The 11454-nt window shown below is 51.2% G+C and overlaps 1 protein-coding gene across 1 annotated transcript; it reads right to left on the bottom strand.

The window, feature by feature from the left end:
• On the bottom strand, positions 1–10090 carry LPAR5 (lysophosphatidic acid receptor 5). Its single transcript, XM_019464712.2, is given in 6 exon segments — positions 1–3212; positions 3214–3282; positions 3284–3322; positions 3324–3656; positions 9068–9240; positions 9816–10090. Coding segments are annotated over 4 exon segments (1122 nt in total). The 5' UTR covers positions 3450–3656; positions 9068–9240; positions 9816–10090; the 3' UTR covers positions 1–2324.
• Between the last annotated feature and the right edge of the window lie 1364 nt (positions 10091–11454).

Raw genomic sequence — 11454 nt, 5'->3', positions numbered from 1 at the left:
TTCAACTGTTTATCATTCAACAAGTATTTATTGAGCACTTTTTTTGTGCCAGGAGCTGTTCTAGATGCTGGAGATACATCAAAGAACCAAGCAAACCAAAATCCCTGCCTCCAGGGACCTTACATCATACCTGGGGTGGGGGGGGGGGAGGGAAGGGGTGGGGAAACAGACAAGAAACTATAAAAATTATAAAAATAAATAAGTAAATTATATAGAATGTTAGATGCTTGCTATGTGAATTTTTGGTACTTTGGAATCCATTCACATATCAGAATATAAAAATACTCAAGTAATTTTTAACAACTGTGTTCAATCCAGTTCGGTTGGGTAGGGCAAAGTTCTGAGACTTTGGAATACAACCACGTTTGATGCTCCTAGGGCTGGGAGGGCATGGGTCTTGAACCCTAAGGATGAAGCAAGATGGGTCAGGTGCTAACCATCAGGCCTCTTCTAGAGCAACCAGAGGGCCTGGCCCAGGGCTGTATCATCGCACCTGATGGTGGAAGGCTCTACTTGAAAGCTATCACTGAGGAATCTGGGTCACTTCTCTGCTTTGGCCACCAGGGGTCATTTTACCCCTGTAAATCACCATCTGAAGCACTCGCTTAAAGACACACAAAAGGCTTGCTCCAAACTAAAACGCACAGAGACACACACAGGAAAACCCTAACACTGTCTGTCTCTCTCAATCTCTTTCTACTCTCTCTCTCTCTCCATCTCTCTTTCCCCACTCCCACACACAGAAACATACATCATTGAGAGACACAGAGACAGAAATGCATACAGGACACACGCATGGCAGCAACTTCCTCAGTTACACAGAGTCTCAAGATGCCAACTCTGCAACCCCTCCCAGCCCAACTCCTGTAAAGAGGGAAGAAAACAGTAGGTGGCCCATGAACCAGTCTTCCATGTCCCTTGCCTCCAGCTTGCAAAGAACAGCCAGCCTATTCCTGTCCTCCCATTGCACTCTTTTTTCGCTGGAAAGTTCTTTCCTGGCTGTGGCAATAGTTCCTTTTTCCCTTCCCAGGGAGAGAGGAGCCCTGCCCCTCCTCAGAGTGTTTGTGTGACTAGTTCACCCCCACCTCAGGGCTGCCGCTCCAGGAAGTCCAAGGTGGTGTTACACTGGGTGTGCAACTCCCACCTATCCCCTGCAAACCCTCAAGCCTTCTGGACTACAATTAGCAATTGATTTGCCCAAGTACTGCCCTGTCCCTGGTAGTAATAAAAAACAATGTATGTATATGTCCTGGGAAGAAATTACACGTGAGCTCTAATACTGGCTCTTTAAGGATGTCCACAAGGTCAAAGTTATTTTTGGAATCCTGCTTCTCCCACCATGTCATTTGTTCTTTGCATTCTCATCTCTCACAGGTATACAGTGGAGTTTTCCAGAGGCTTCATGAAATGTGATGACATTATTGCTCTCACAGCTAATGGAAAGTGTGCTTGTGTGTTTCTGTTGTTAACACTCGTGAGTTCTAATTTCTGTTATGGCTAAGTCTCAAAAGAATAAAGTGCAAGCAAAAGCTCTTTGGAATCCTTGAGTTGTTAAAGGGTCTGGGAACAAAGTTTAAGAACTGCTACTTAAGTACAAAGAATTTTCTCCTTAATTCTAGATGATGCACCTGAGGCAGAGAGAGAGAATTTAGGACCTAGAATGGAGGCAGTCTCAAAAGCGGTGTGGGGTGGACAGAGAAAGGTGAAAAGGGCTACAGGGACTGGATCTGGGGAAAAAAATACCCTCCAACACACAGTTTTGTCCTGCCCCCAACCACCCCACTTTGGGTGCCAGGTCCAAATTGTTTCAAGTCACTAACCAAGAAGGAAACCAATTCTGTCTGTATCCATTAAACTCTGTATCGTTGAGTTTACTGGGCAAGGGAAGTTCTGGGCAAGGGAAGCCCAGGTGGAAATGAGGGTGGGTGGCACCTGAGGTCCTAAGACTACTGTGGTGGCTGTAAATCCAGGACACCCACTTTCTGCTCCATCTCCCAGCTCTCAAGAGTGTTTCATGACCACGCCAAGGGCATGCCATCCAGTCATCTGCCTCTGCATTGGGAAAGCTCACAGCTTCACTTCCTAGAGACTGGGGAAGGGGTCGGCCTCAGGCTCACCATCACCACCAAATTAAAGAAGGCCATTAGCACAGTGCTCCTCCTTCCCAGGCTCCCCACACTTTGTTCTTTTCTGCATTTCTGGGCGGGAGTTGCCTTCCAGAAGTCCCAAGTGCCCAATCCACTTCCCTCATGTACACACCCTAATGCGTGTCAGCGGCGAGGGGGTGAGAGGTGGGGGTGACCCCGCGATGGCATGATGTGCTGTCAGAGGGCCGAGTCCTCGGGGAGCTGGGTTAAGGGTGTCCCCACGTTGGAGGGCCTGAGCAGCCCCTGTTCGGCGGTAGCCGGGGTGGTGATGCAAGTGGTCTCAGTGGGCTGTTCGGCGAGCCCCCCCTGAGCCCCGTTGGTGGCCAAGGTCCTGGCGCGGTTCGGAGTGCCCAGGCCTCGCAGGGTGTTGCGGAAACCCTCGGCGCTGAAGTAATACACCAGAGGGTCTAGCACGCAGTTGGCGCCGGCCAACAGCACCATCACCATCAGCACCCCGCGCACCCGATCGCAGACCTTGCTGTTCGCCGCCACCAGGTTGCCCCGCAGCAGCCCGTACACCGCCAGCGTGGCGTTGTAGGGCACGAAGCACAGCAGGAAGATGACGAGGTTGGCCAGCAGGAGGCGCACGGTCTTCCGCCGCCGCTGGCTCTGCGTGGCGTCGGGCCGCGCCAGGGTCCAGAAGACCCGGCCCGACGAGTAGAGCACGGCCACCAGGGGCAGCAGGAAGCCCAGCGCCTCGGCCAGCAGCACGAGCGGCAGCAGCCCGCCCTTCCACAGCCTGTCGCCGAAGCTCTCGAAGCACAGGCGCACCTGGCCGCCGCCGTAGCTGCAGGACGAGGGCCTGTGCACCAGGACGGTGGGCACGGCGAACACGAGGATGAGCGCCCACACTCCCAGGCAGAGCAGCCGCGCCACGCGGGGCCGCCGCAGGTGGCGCAGCCGCAGCGGGTGCACGATGGCCGCGTAGCGGTCCACATTGATGAGAGTCAGGAAGATGCAGCTGCCGTACATGTTCGTCTGGAAGATGGCGCCTGCTGTCTGGCACAGGAGGTCGGAGAAGGGCCAGTAGTGCAGGGCGTAGTAGGAGATGCGCACGGGCAGCGAGGAGGGTGAAGAGCAGGTCGCTGGCCGCCAGGTTGCACATGTACACGCTCACGACGGAGTGCACGCGCAGCTGCGCGCAGGAAGACCCAGAGGGCCAGCGCGTTGAGGGGGGAGCCCTGCGGCCAGCACCAGGCTGTAGGCCACCATGTGCAGGCGGTGGGTGGGCCGGTAGTCGGGGCACGGGGGAACAGAACCGTTGGCAGAGGGAACAGAACTGTTGGTAGAGTTGGGCAACATCGTACCGAAGTGTGGGGAGGAGCTAGGCTGGGGGCATCATGAGGCACACTAGGACCCTGGCATCGCGTTCATCTCCAGGGCGGGGCCTGGAGGCCGCACAGAGAGAGCCCAAAGCAAGCAGGGCATGGGAATGTGGGCTATGGCTGCGGAGCAGATGGCTGCCGGGGGTTGGATTCTTTGGGTCACAGCTTCATCAGCAGTGGAGACCTGGAATAGCAAGGGAACCCAAAGTCAAGAGTATGCAAAGACAGGATAGAAGTCACAAATGTTTATCTAGCTAACTTGGCTGGCCTCTTGGGTCTTTCCCCCACCTTCCATCCGGCCAGAATAGCCTTCTGCAGGAAGGCTGTGTAGCACAGGGTTAAATGCCCAGGCTCTGGAGTCAGACTGCCAGGGTTTAAATCCTGGTTTTGCCAGCTTGCCTAGCTTTGTCCTCAGAGAAGTGACTTAATCTCTCATTTTCCTTACCTGGGGGGAAAAAGAGGGGGTCCCTTACGTCATGAGGTTGTTAGATGAAATGAGATATGTGTAAAGTGCACAGGTTGCTGTTATTATCAAATAACATCGCTCCCTTTCTTTCTGTCTTCTACAGATGTTTACTGAGCCTTTAGAAGGTTCCAGGCATGTTCAAAGCACTGAACAAAATAAAGGCCTCGCTTGCCCCCATCTGCCTTACATTCCACTGAGGGGAGACAGATAATAAAGTGCAAGTAAATAGGTATTATGTCAGATGGTGAGAATTATGATGGAGCACCTCCCCTGGAACTCCCCAGCTCTGCTGGCTCCCAGTTATCTAAAGAATAAAGTTCAAACTCCCCAGTGCAGTACAAAATCCTGAGCCTCACTCATTACATCACAGTTGCTCCTGCGTACGCTGGGTTTGTGGTCAGAGGTGCAGCTTGTGTGACCTCTCTCAGTTTTTTCATCCGTAAACTGGGGATAATAACACAAAGCGCTCTCAAAGGCGGATCGCACATCAGCATGGTCCTGCCAGGCAGGGGAAGGTTGTACTTTTCCAAGTGTTCCCTGGAGGATCTGACTAGGGAGCTTCCCAAATGGGGTCTGTGATGGATGGATGTTTGTTTTTGTTTTTTTTGGGGGGGGGGTTGTTTAAGTTTATTTTATCTTTGAGAGAGAGAGAGAGAGAGAGAGGGAGAGAGCAAGTGGGGGAGGGGCAGAGAGCGAGACAGAGGATCCAAAGCAGGCAGAGAGCAGCAGAGCCCAGTGTGGGGCTTGGACTCATGAACTGCGAGATCATGACCTGAGCTGAAGTCAGACACTTAGCCAACTGAGCCACACAGGTGCCCCAGAAGGTGTTGTTTTAATGAGGGTTCAGAGGGGACCCTAAGTCCAGAAAGCGTGACAGTGGGGCGAGGATGGTACCAAGGGCATTGCTGAGGCTGCTGGAGAGAGCAGACCACAGCAGCCACAGTGCTCAGGCAAAAGCTGGTGGACAATGGATATGGCCAGGAGGTAGAGGAGTCAGAGGGACAGGACATGGTCACAGGATCCCACCCTCCTTAATGTCCTAATGCCACAGAAGCTACTCCTCCATCTTTAACCCCCAAATGCCATCTTTTGGGCAGGGGGCTGAAATACACAGAACTTCAAAATTACCGTTTTAACTGTGACATTCAGTGACATTAAGTACACTCACAATGATGCGTGACCGTCACGTCTATTTCCAGAACTTTTTCATCATCCCAAACCACTCTATACCCATTAAATAATAACTGCCTATTCTCTCCCCACACTCTCTCCAGCTCTATTCTACTTTGTCTCCAGGAATTTGCCTACTCTATTTGAATTAGTGTTTTCATTTTCTTTGGGTAAATACCCAGCCAGTGGAATTACTGGATTATACGGTAAATTATTTTTAATTACTTGAGGAACCTCCATATTCTTTTCCAGAGTGGCTGGACCAATTTACATTCCCACTAACAATGCAAGAGGGTTCCTTTTTCCCCACATTCTCGCCAGAATTTCTTATTTCTTGTCTTTTTGATACCAGCCATTCTGACAAATGTAAGGTGATATCACATTGTTTTGAGATTGACTTGCATTTCCCTGATGATGAGCGACGTGGAGCATCTTTTCATGTGTCCACTGGCCATCTGTATGTCTTCTTTGGAAACGTGTCTACTCAGGTCCTCTGCCCATTTTTAAAAATAGATTAGTTGGTATTTTGGTGTTGAATTTGCCTATCCTAGGTTCCTCATATGAGTGGAATCATATAGTATCTGTCCTTTTCTGTCTGGCTTATTTCACTTCACATAAAGTTTTCAAAGTCCATCCATGTTGTAGTACGTATCAGAATTGCAATCTTTTTTTTAATAGCGGAATAATATATGCATAAATTGTTTTTAATCTATTCATCTGGCAATGGTTACTTGGAATTTTATACGTTTTGGCTATTGTGAATAATGCTGGTGAACGTGGGGTCCACATGCCATCTGAGGGAGCAGGGCCATCTGGAGACCCTGAGCAATTATTCCAAGATACTGGATTTATTCCTTTCAAAAGAAACTGCTTAAATTCTTTTTTTTTTTAAGATTTTATTTTTAAGTAATCTCTACACCCAACATGGGGCTCAAACTCACAACCCCGAGATCAAGAGTCTCGTGCTCCACCAACTGAGCCAGCCACGAGCCCTGGAACTGCTTAACTTCTTGCATGGAACCAAATTGTAAACCTGACTCTAAGAGTTTTCTTGTGGGTTTTTTGCTCATTTGTTCTCCCCCCAACTACGACTACCAGCAGTTTAAGACTTGTGAGAGGTCTCGTAGAATAAAGGAAATAAACGTTTCCTCTGCAAAATACCCATTTCAACAATGAAAAAAATACTACAGGGGGATGAAACACACAGAAAGGCAAATGAAATGAGACTCTTTCCCTGACCCATGCCCCCCCCCCCCCGCTTCCATGCTTCTTTGCTCTGGTCACACCAAGCTAATGATAATTGGGCACATGCCTTTTGCACGTGCTCTGCCTCCCATTCCCCAGCTGGCAAAGTCAATCATTTCTTAGGACTCCGGAAAGCCTTGCCTGACTCCCTCCCTCCCCACAGGACAGCTGTAGTTTCCCTCACAGGTGCTTCCACTCTGTGCACAGGTTTCCCTTGGGTGTCCCACCTGTATTGTAATTAGCTGTTCTTGGTCTGCCCCTCCCACTAGACTGTGAGCTCTTGGAGGGGGGGGCTGCGGACTGGGACTTAGTCATCGTTGTAGTCCGAGCCACTACCTCAATACATGTTGCGTGAAAATTGCTAGCGATCATTTACTGACCATCCGCCACATCCTGGGGTATTTTAGGCGCTTCATCTTTATTCCTTCCAACAGTCCTTTGAGCTAGGGGTTCATCCTGATTTTTACGGGAAAGGAAAACAGAAGCTCTAGAGCTCCGGTTGGCATTCAAACTCAGGATTCCAACCCAGCTCCAAGCTGCCCCGCTGCTTGCAACAAGAGTGGATGGTTGGATGTGAGGACGCATGTTGCATGGAGCACTTGGTCTCTTAGCCCATGAGAAATCTGTGCCCATAGGGGCGCCCAGGGGGCTCAGCCGGCAGAGGGTCCAACTTCAGCTGAGGTCATGCTCTCGCAGTTCGTGGGTTTGAGCCCCAGGTCGGGCTCACTGCTGTCAGCGCAAGAGCCCGCTTCGGATCCTCTGTCCTCCTCTCTCTCTCTGCCTCCTTCCCTGCTCATGCTGTCTCTCTAAAAATGAATAAACATTAAAAAGAAAAAGAAAAAAAGAAATCTGTGCCCACAAATAAATTGTGTTTACTTCCTTATTTGCCCAGGTGCAATATATACTTTTTAATAGCCCACTTTTTCTCGACTTTCAAACACTGGTAACAGAGTCCTCTTGTTTTTCACACACACACACACACAAGTGTGCCCCTCCTTAGGATGTCCTCTTACCTACTTAAGCACTTAGTTTGCTGCCTTGACTCCTCCGGTTGTTTATGTGTGTTTATTTGATTCCATTATCCCCACCTAGATGGTAAGGTCATTGGGTGGGGCCCTATCTTCCATCGCTTTATTCCCAAGCTCACTAACACTTCAGTCTGCTTAGCAGGCCCTTGTGACAGTCATTGGCCCTCTGGAAGGAAATCTTCCCCACCCCCAATATCCACCTATCCTGTAATCTTGCTGCAATATCTTTTGTATCAATCAGTCAGTCAACCGCTTCTTATCACACTCCTATCTTGTCCACGTGTCTAAACTCACTTAGTAAAGGACCATGTCCCTAAAAGGCCTGTTCAGGAACAGCCTACATTAAAATTTCAAAAACAGTTTACACTATAACTACAGTAACACTTTATCATTCTGAACCATTGCTTGAAGAATCAATAGCTTCTTACAACTGGGAGGCACATGCCTGACAATGAATGAGTGAATGAGTAATTATTTTCCAAGAATCCCAAGTATTTCTGTCAATAACAGTTACAATGTTAAAGAGACCATAAGGTACTAGGTGAGCTTTCTGCTTAAAGGCACAAGTTAGAGGGGTGCCTGGGTGGCTCAGTTGGTTAAGCTACCAACTTCGGCTCAGGTCATGATGTCATGATCTCGCAGTTTGTGGGTTCGAGCCCCGCGTCGGGCTCTGTGCTGACAGCTCAGAGCCTGGAGCCTACTTCAGATTCTATGTCTCCCCCTCTCTCTACGCCTCCCCCTGCTCACACTCTGTGTCTCTCTGTCTCTCAATAATAAATAAACATTAAAAAATTAAAATAAAATAAAGGTACAGTTAGAGACCCATAAAGCAGATGGTTATGCCTTCGTTACTGAATTCCAAAGTGGAGAAGTCCTTTCTGTCAAAAAGTCACCCCTTTCTAACAGACACACACACACAATGGCCCAAGCTGGGTGTTGAGAGGCTGCCAGGCCCTGCCCTGGTCCCCACCCCATCTGCCTGCTTCCCTGGGGCTCCTGTCAGTGGAGCTGAATGGGCACAGTGCCAGGCCAGATGGCAAAGATGGGAAAAACTGCCAAAAAGAAGGCAAACAGGAAATGGAAGGAGGGCTCTAGCTGGGGGGGGGGGGGGGGGGGGGGAGGGGCAGCCCCAGGATCTCTCCCCAGTCCTGCCTTGAGAAAGAGGTCAGGTTGTGGGGGAAACGTAGGAAGCAAAAACAGCAGCTGCCCCAGAAAAAAAATGAACACTGGGGCTCCGTTTCACCAGAGAGGAGGAGGGACTGGGAGGCCCACATAATCTTAGTAACCTCAACACGCACGGATGTGGTAACAAGCATACCACTACGCACACGTGCATGTGCCAAGGACACAGAGAGGTGTAGGTACACTAGGAGATGTGCACACGAGATCCCTCGTAACGTACAAATCACTATACGCCCACACCCTCTCCCACACAAGTATGTGCATGTGTGGAGGCACGGGACAACTGGGCCAGAGGAGGAAGAGTAGACCCAGCCCTTGCCTTAGGGACAATATTCTTACACATCCAGACATACAGAGTCAGGCAGCCTCAGGAGCACATACCCATGCAGAGGTGCACAAATAGATCCCAGGGCCAAGACGCTGAGGGGCAAAAAGGGACCCTGCATATGGAGGCCCCGGGAACTGGCCATTCCACACCACCCGCCCTCCACACCACTCACACACCAGAGCGTGGACGGCCACTTTCCTCCTCCCTCGGTCTCTTTCAGCTTCCCGTGGGCACATCCAAGGCCCAGGTTCCTTAGGTCCTCTAGTCCTCTTGGACCTGTTCCATTGCCCTCTGAGCTGGGCTGGGCGCTGCTCTTTGCTGAGATAAGCCAGAGGGGCAGAGCTATTTTCTGCCAGGCAGGAAGTGAGAATGTGAGTCAAAATGGTCAGGAGGCTAGGTCATGGCCATTCCTCCCTGTTCTCCACGCAACCTGCCCGTGCTATCCACCCTTCTGGTGGCTGACCAGCCATGCAGAGAGGGCTGAAGAGAAAGGAATAGGTGATCCCAGACAGTGATGGGGGCAGGGCGGGGAAGAGAAATAACTCCTCTTTGTCCAGACTCCTCCTGTCCGCCACACTCCCCGTGCACACCCCCCTTGTCCCTCTTGCATATCCACCAAATGCCTTGCTCTCTCTGTCTCCTCTTTTTAGTAATTCACATCCTCCAGAAGTTCGAAAAGAAGGAATCTCAGATCTCCTCCTCCTTGCCCCGGAAGATCCGTTCTAGAATAGCCCCAAACCTCATTTTCGATGCCAGAGGCCACAGCTGGGAGTCATGGCCAGCCAGTGTGTCCCATCCCTACACGGTGTGGGTTCTGACCATCCTGTCGGCTAAGTCCACTTCTGCTGTTGTGTGCAGGCAGCAGTAGGAGGATGTACCCTTTACCCACAGACAGGCTTAATTGTAAATTATACCTCTTACTACCTGAATGTTCGCGCTCCTCCAACGTGTCCAAACTATGCTGGAGCCTCCAGAAGCTTAACCAAGTCTGAAGGCTTTGTGAAAAGCTCTGTCCTGGAGCTGCTTGGAGGACACAGATGAATCGTGCTCATCTGAGGGGTCTGTGGTGTGGAGATAGTACAGTGTCGCCAGGCTCAGTGGACAGCCTCTTCCTACCCGAGGGGCCACATTCCTCTCAAGGAGAAGAGCCTCAGAAACAGGCCTCCAGGGGGGAGTTGGGTCCTCTTTCCATCATCCCTCCTCCTCGCTCCCCCACCTCACGCCGCCCCCCCCCCGCCCCCCCGCCGGCCTCGCCATCTGATATCATTCTCAGCCACGTCTTCTCCCTCCCTGGGTATTCTGACCTCCTGTCTCCCATTCTTCTCTGGGAAACAGCAGAAAGCAAAGGTGGCCTACAGCTCAGTAATTCGTTTCCCCCTGTGTGTGGATGTCGCCTCACCACCTGCACATCTCCCTCCACCCTGCTTTCAAGAGCTGGAAAAACAGGAAATAAAGTTACAATCCGGAGAAGTCACTCAGACCGGCTCAGCCCTATACGGCCGTACACTCAGGAGTAGTCTATATGCATCTTACCCTTGCTTTGGGGGCTGGGTGGGTCCTGCGGTCCTGCCCCCTCAGAGAAATCTGGAGCCCTTGGGCATCTTTGACCTTGCTCTGACCTCGGGAGGCATTTGTGCACCCCGGCTTCCCCCGTCCCCTCCTTCTCCGGGTGCCCGGGCATACAAGGCGTTTATGTGGCTGGGGCACAGGCTAGAGGGCAGCAGGCTAGAGAGGGCTGACAGCCTTAGGCAGAAACAGCAGGAGCTGGGCTCTGGTGCCTCCCGGGAAGTGAGGCTTACAGGTATAAGTGAGTTTCTATTTTCCCCCCAATCCTTACCTCCATCTCCCCCTGGGTCTAAGACTTACTCGGCCTAAAAGGAGCTCAAGATACAACCTGGTGGGACGTCCCCCTGCCCCAAACACAGGTAATAGGTAGGCAGTTGCCCTTAGTAGTATGATACGAGGGTATCATAAGGCCTTGCTGACCCTCAAATATTTCCCCCACCTGTGCTCAATATCTGAAATTTCATCCCCTTCATGCCACTCATGAGTCACATTCTATCAGAATTCTAGGGACATTAGAGACCATCTCATCTAATCTTCTCATATAGAAGACGAGCGCACGGGGTTAAGGTGGTGTTTCTCAAAGCCCCGTTAAAACGCACCTTGGTTAGCTGGGAAGGATAACTAGGAGAACACATCTGTGCCAGTGAGCCCATTAGTGGAGTCCGATAAGATGAGTTCATTGTCATCTAGCAGAGGGCCCGGCCTCGGAGGGTGAGTGGGGGGTTAAGTTTTATCTGAGGGTGGGGAAGGGCTGGACGCCCCCCACCAGAGAGCCCTCCTAAGTGGCCGTGGGAAGCCCAACGTTCAGCATAATGGTGGGGGCCTACAGTGTGAAGGGGAGGTCACATCTCCCCCAAGATGCCCCAGTGTAGGGGCTTCAGACTTCAGAGGGGGCACTCCTGGGTGTGCCAAGCGTGGTGGCTGTCTCCCCTGGCTTGGCCCCAAAAGGCCTGTCTGCCTGAGGCAGCCCCTTTTAGCTTTTTACTCTATTCAAAGA

The sequence above is a fragment of the Panthera pardus genome, unplaced genomic scaffold, assembly GCF_024362965.1.
Source record: "Panthera pardus isolate Hobbes unplaced genomic scaffold, ASM2436296v1 HiC_scaffold_6, whole genome shotgun sequence".
NCBI lineage: Eukaryota > Metazoa > Chordata > Mammalia > Carnivora > Felidae > Panthera > Panthera pardus.
The sequence above is the reverse complement of the archived record's forward strand: the minus strand, read 5'-3'. Positions and strand labels throughout refer to the sequence as shown.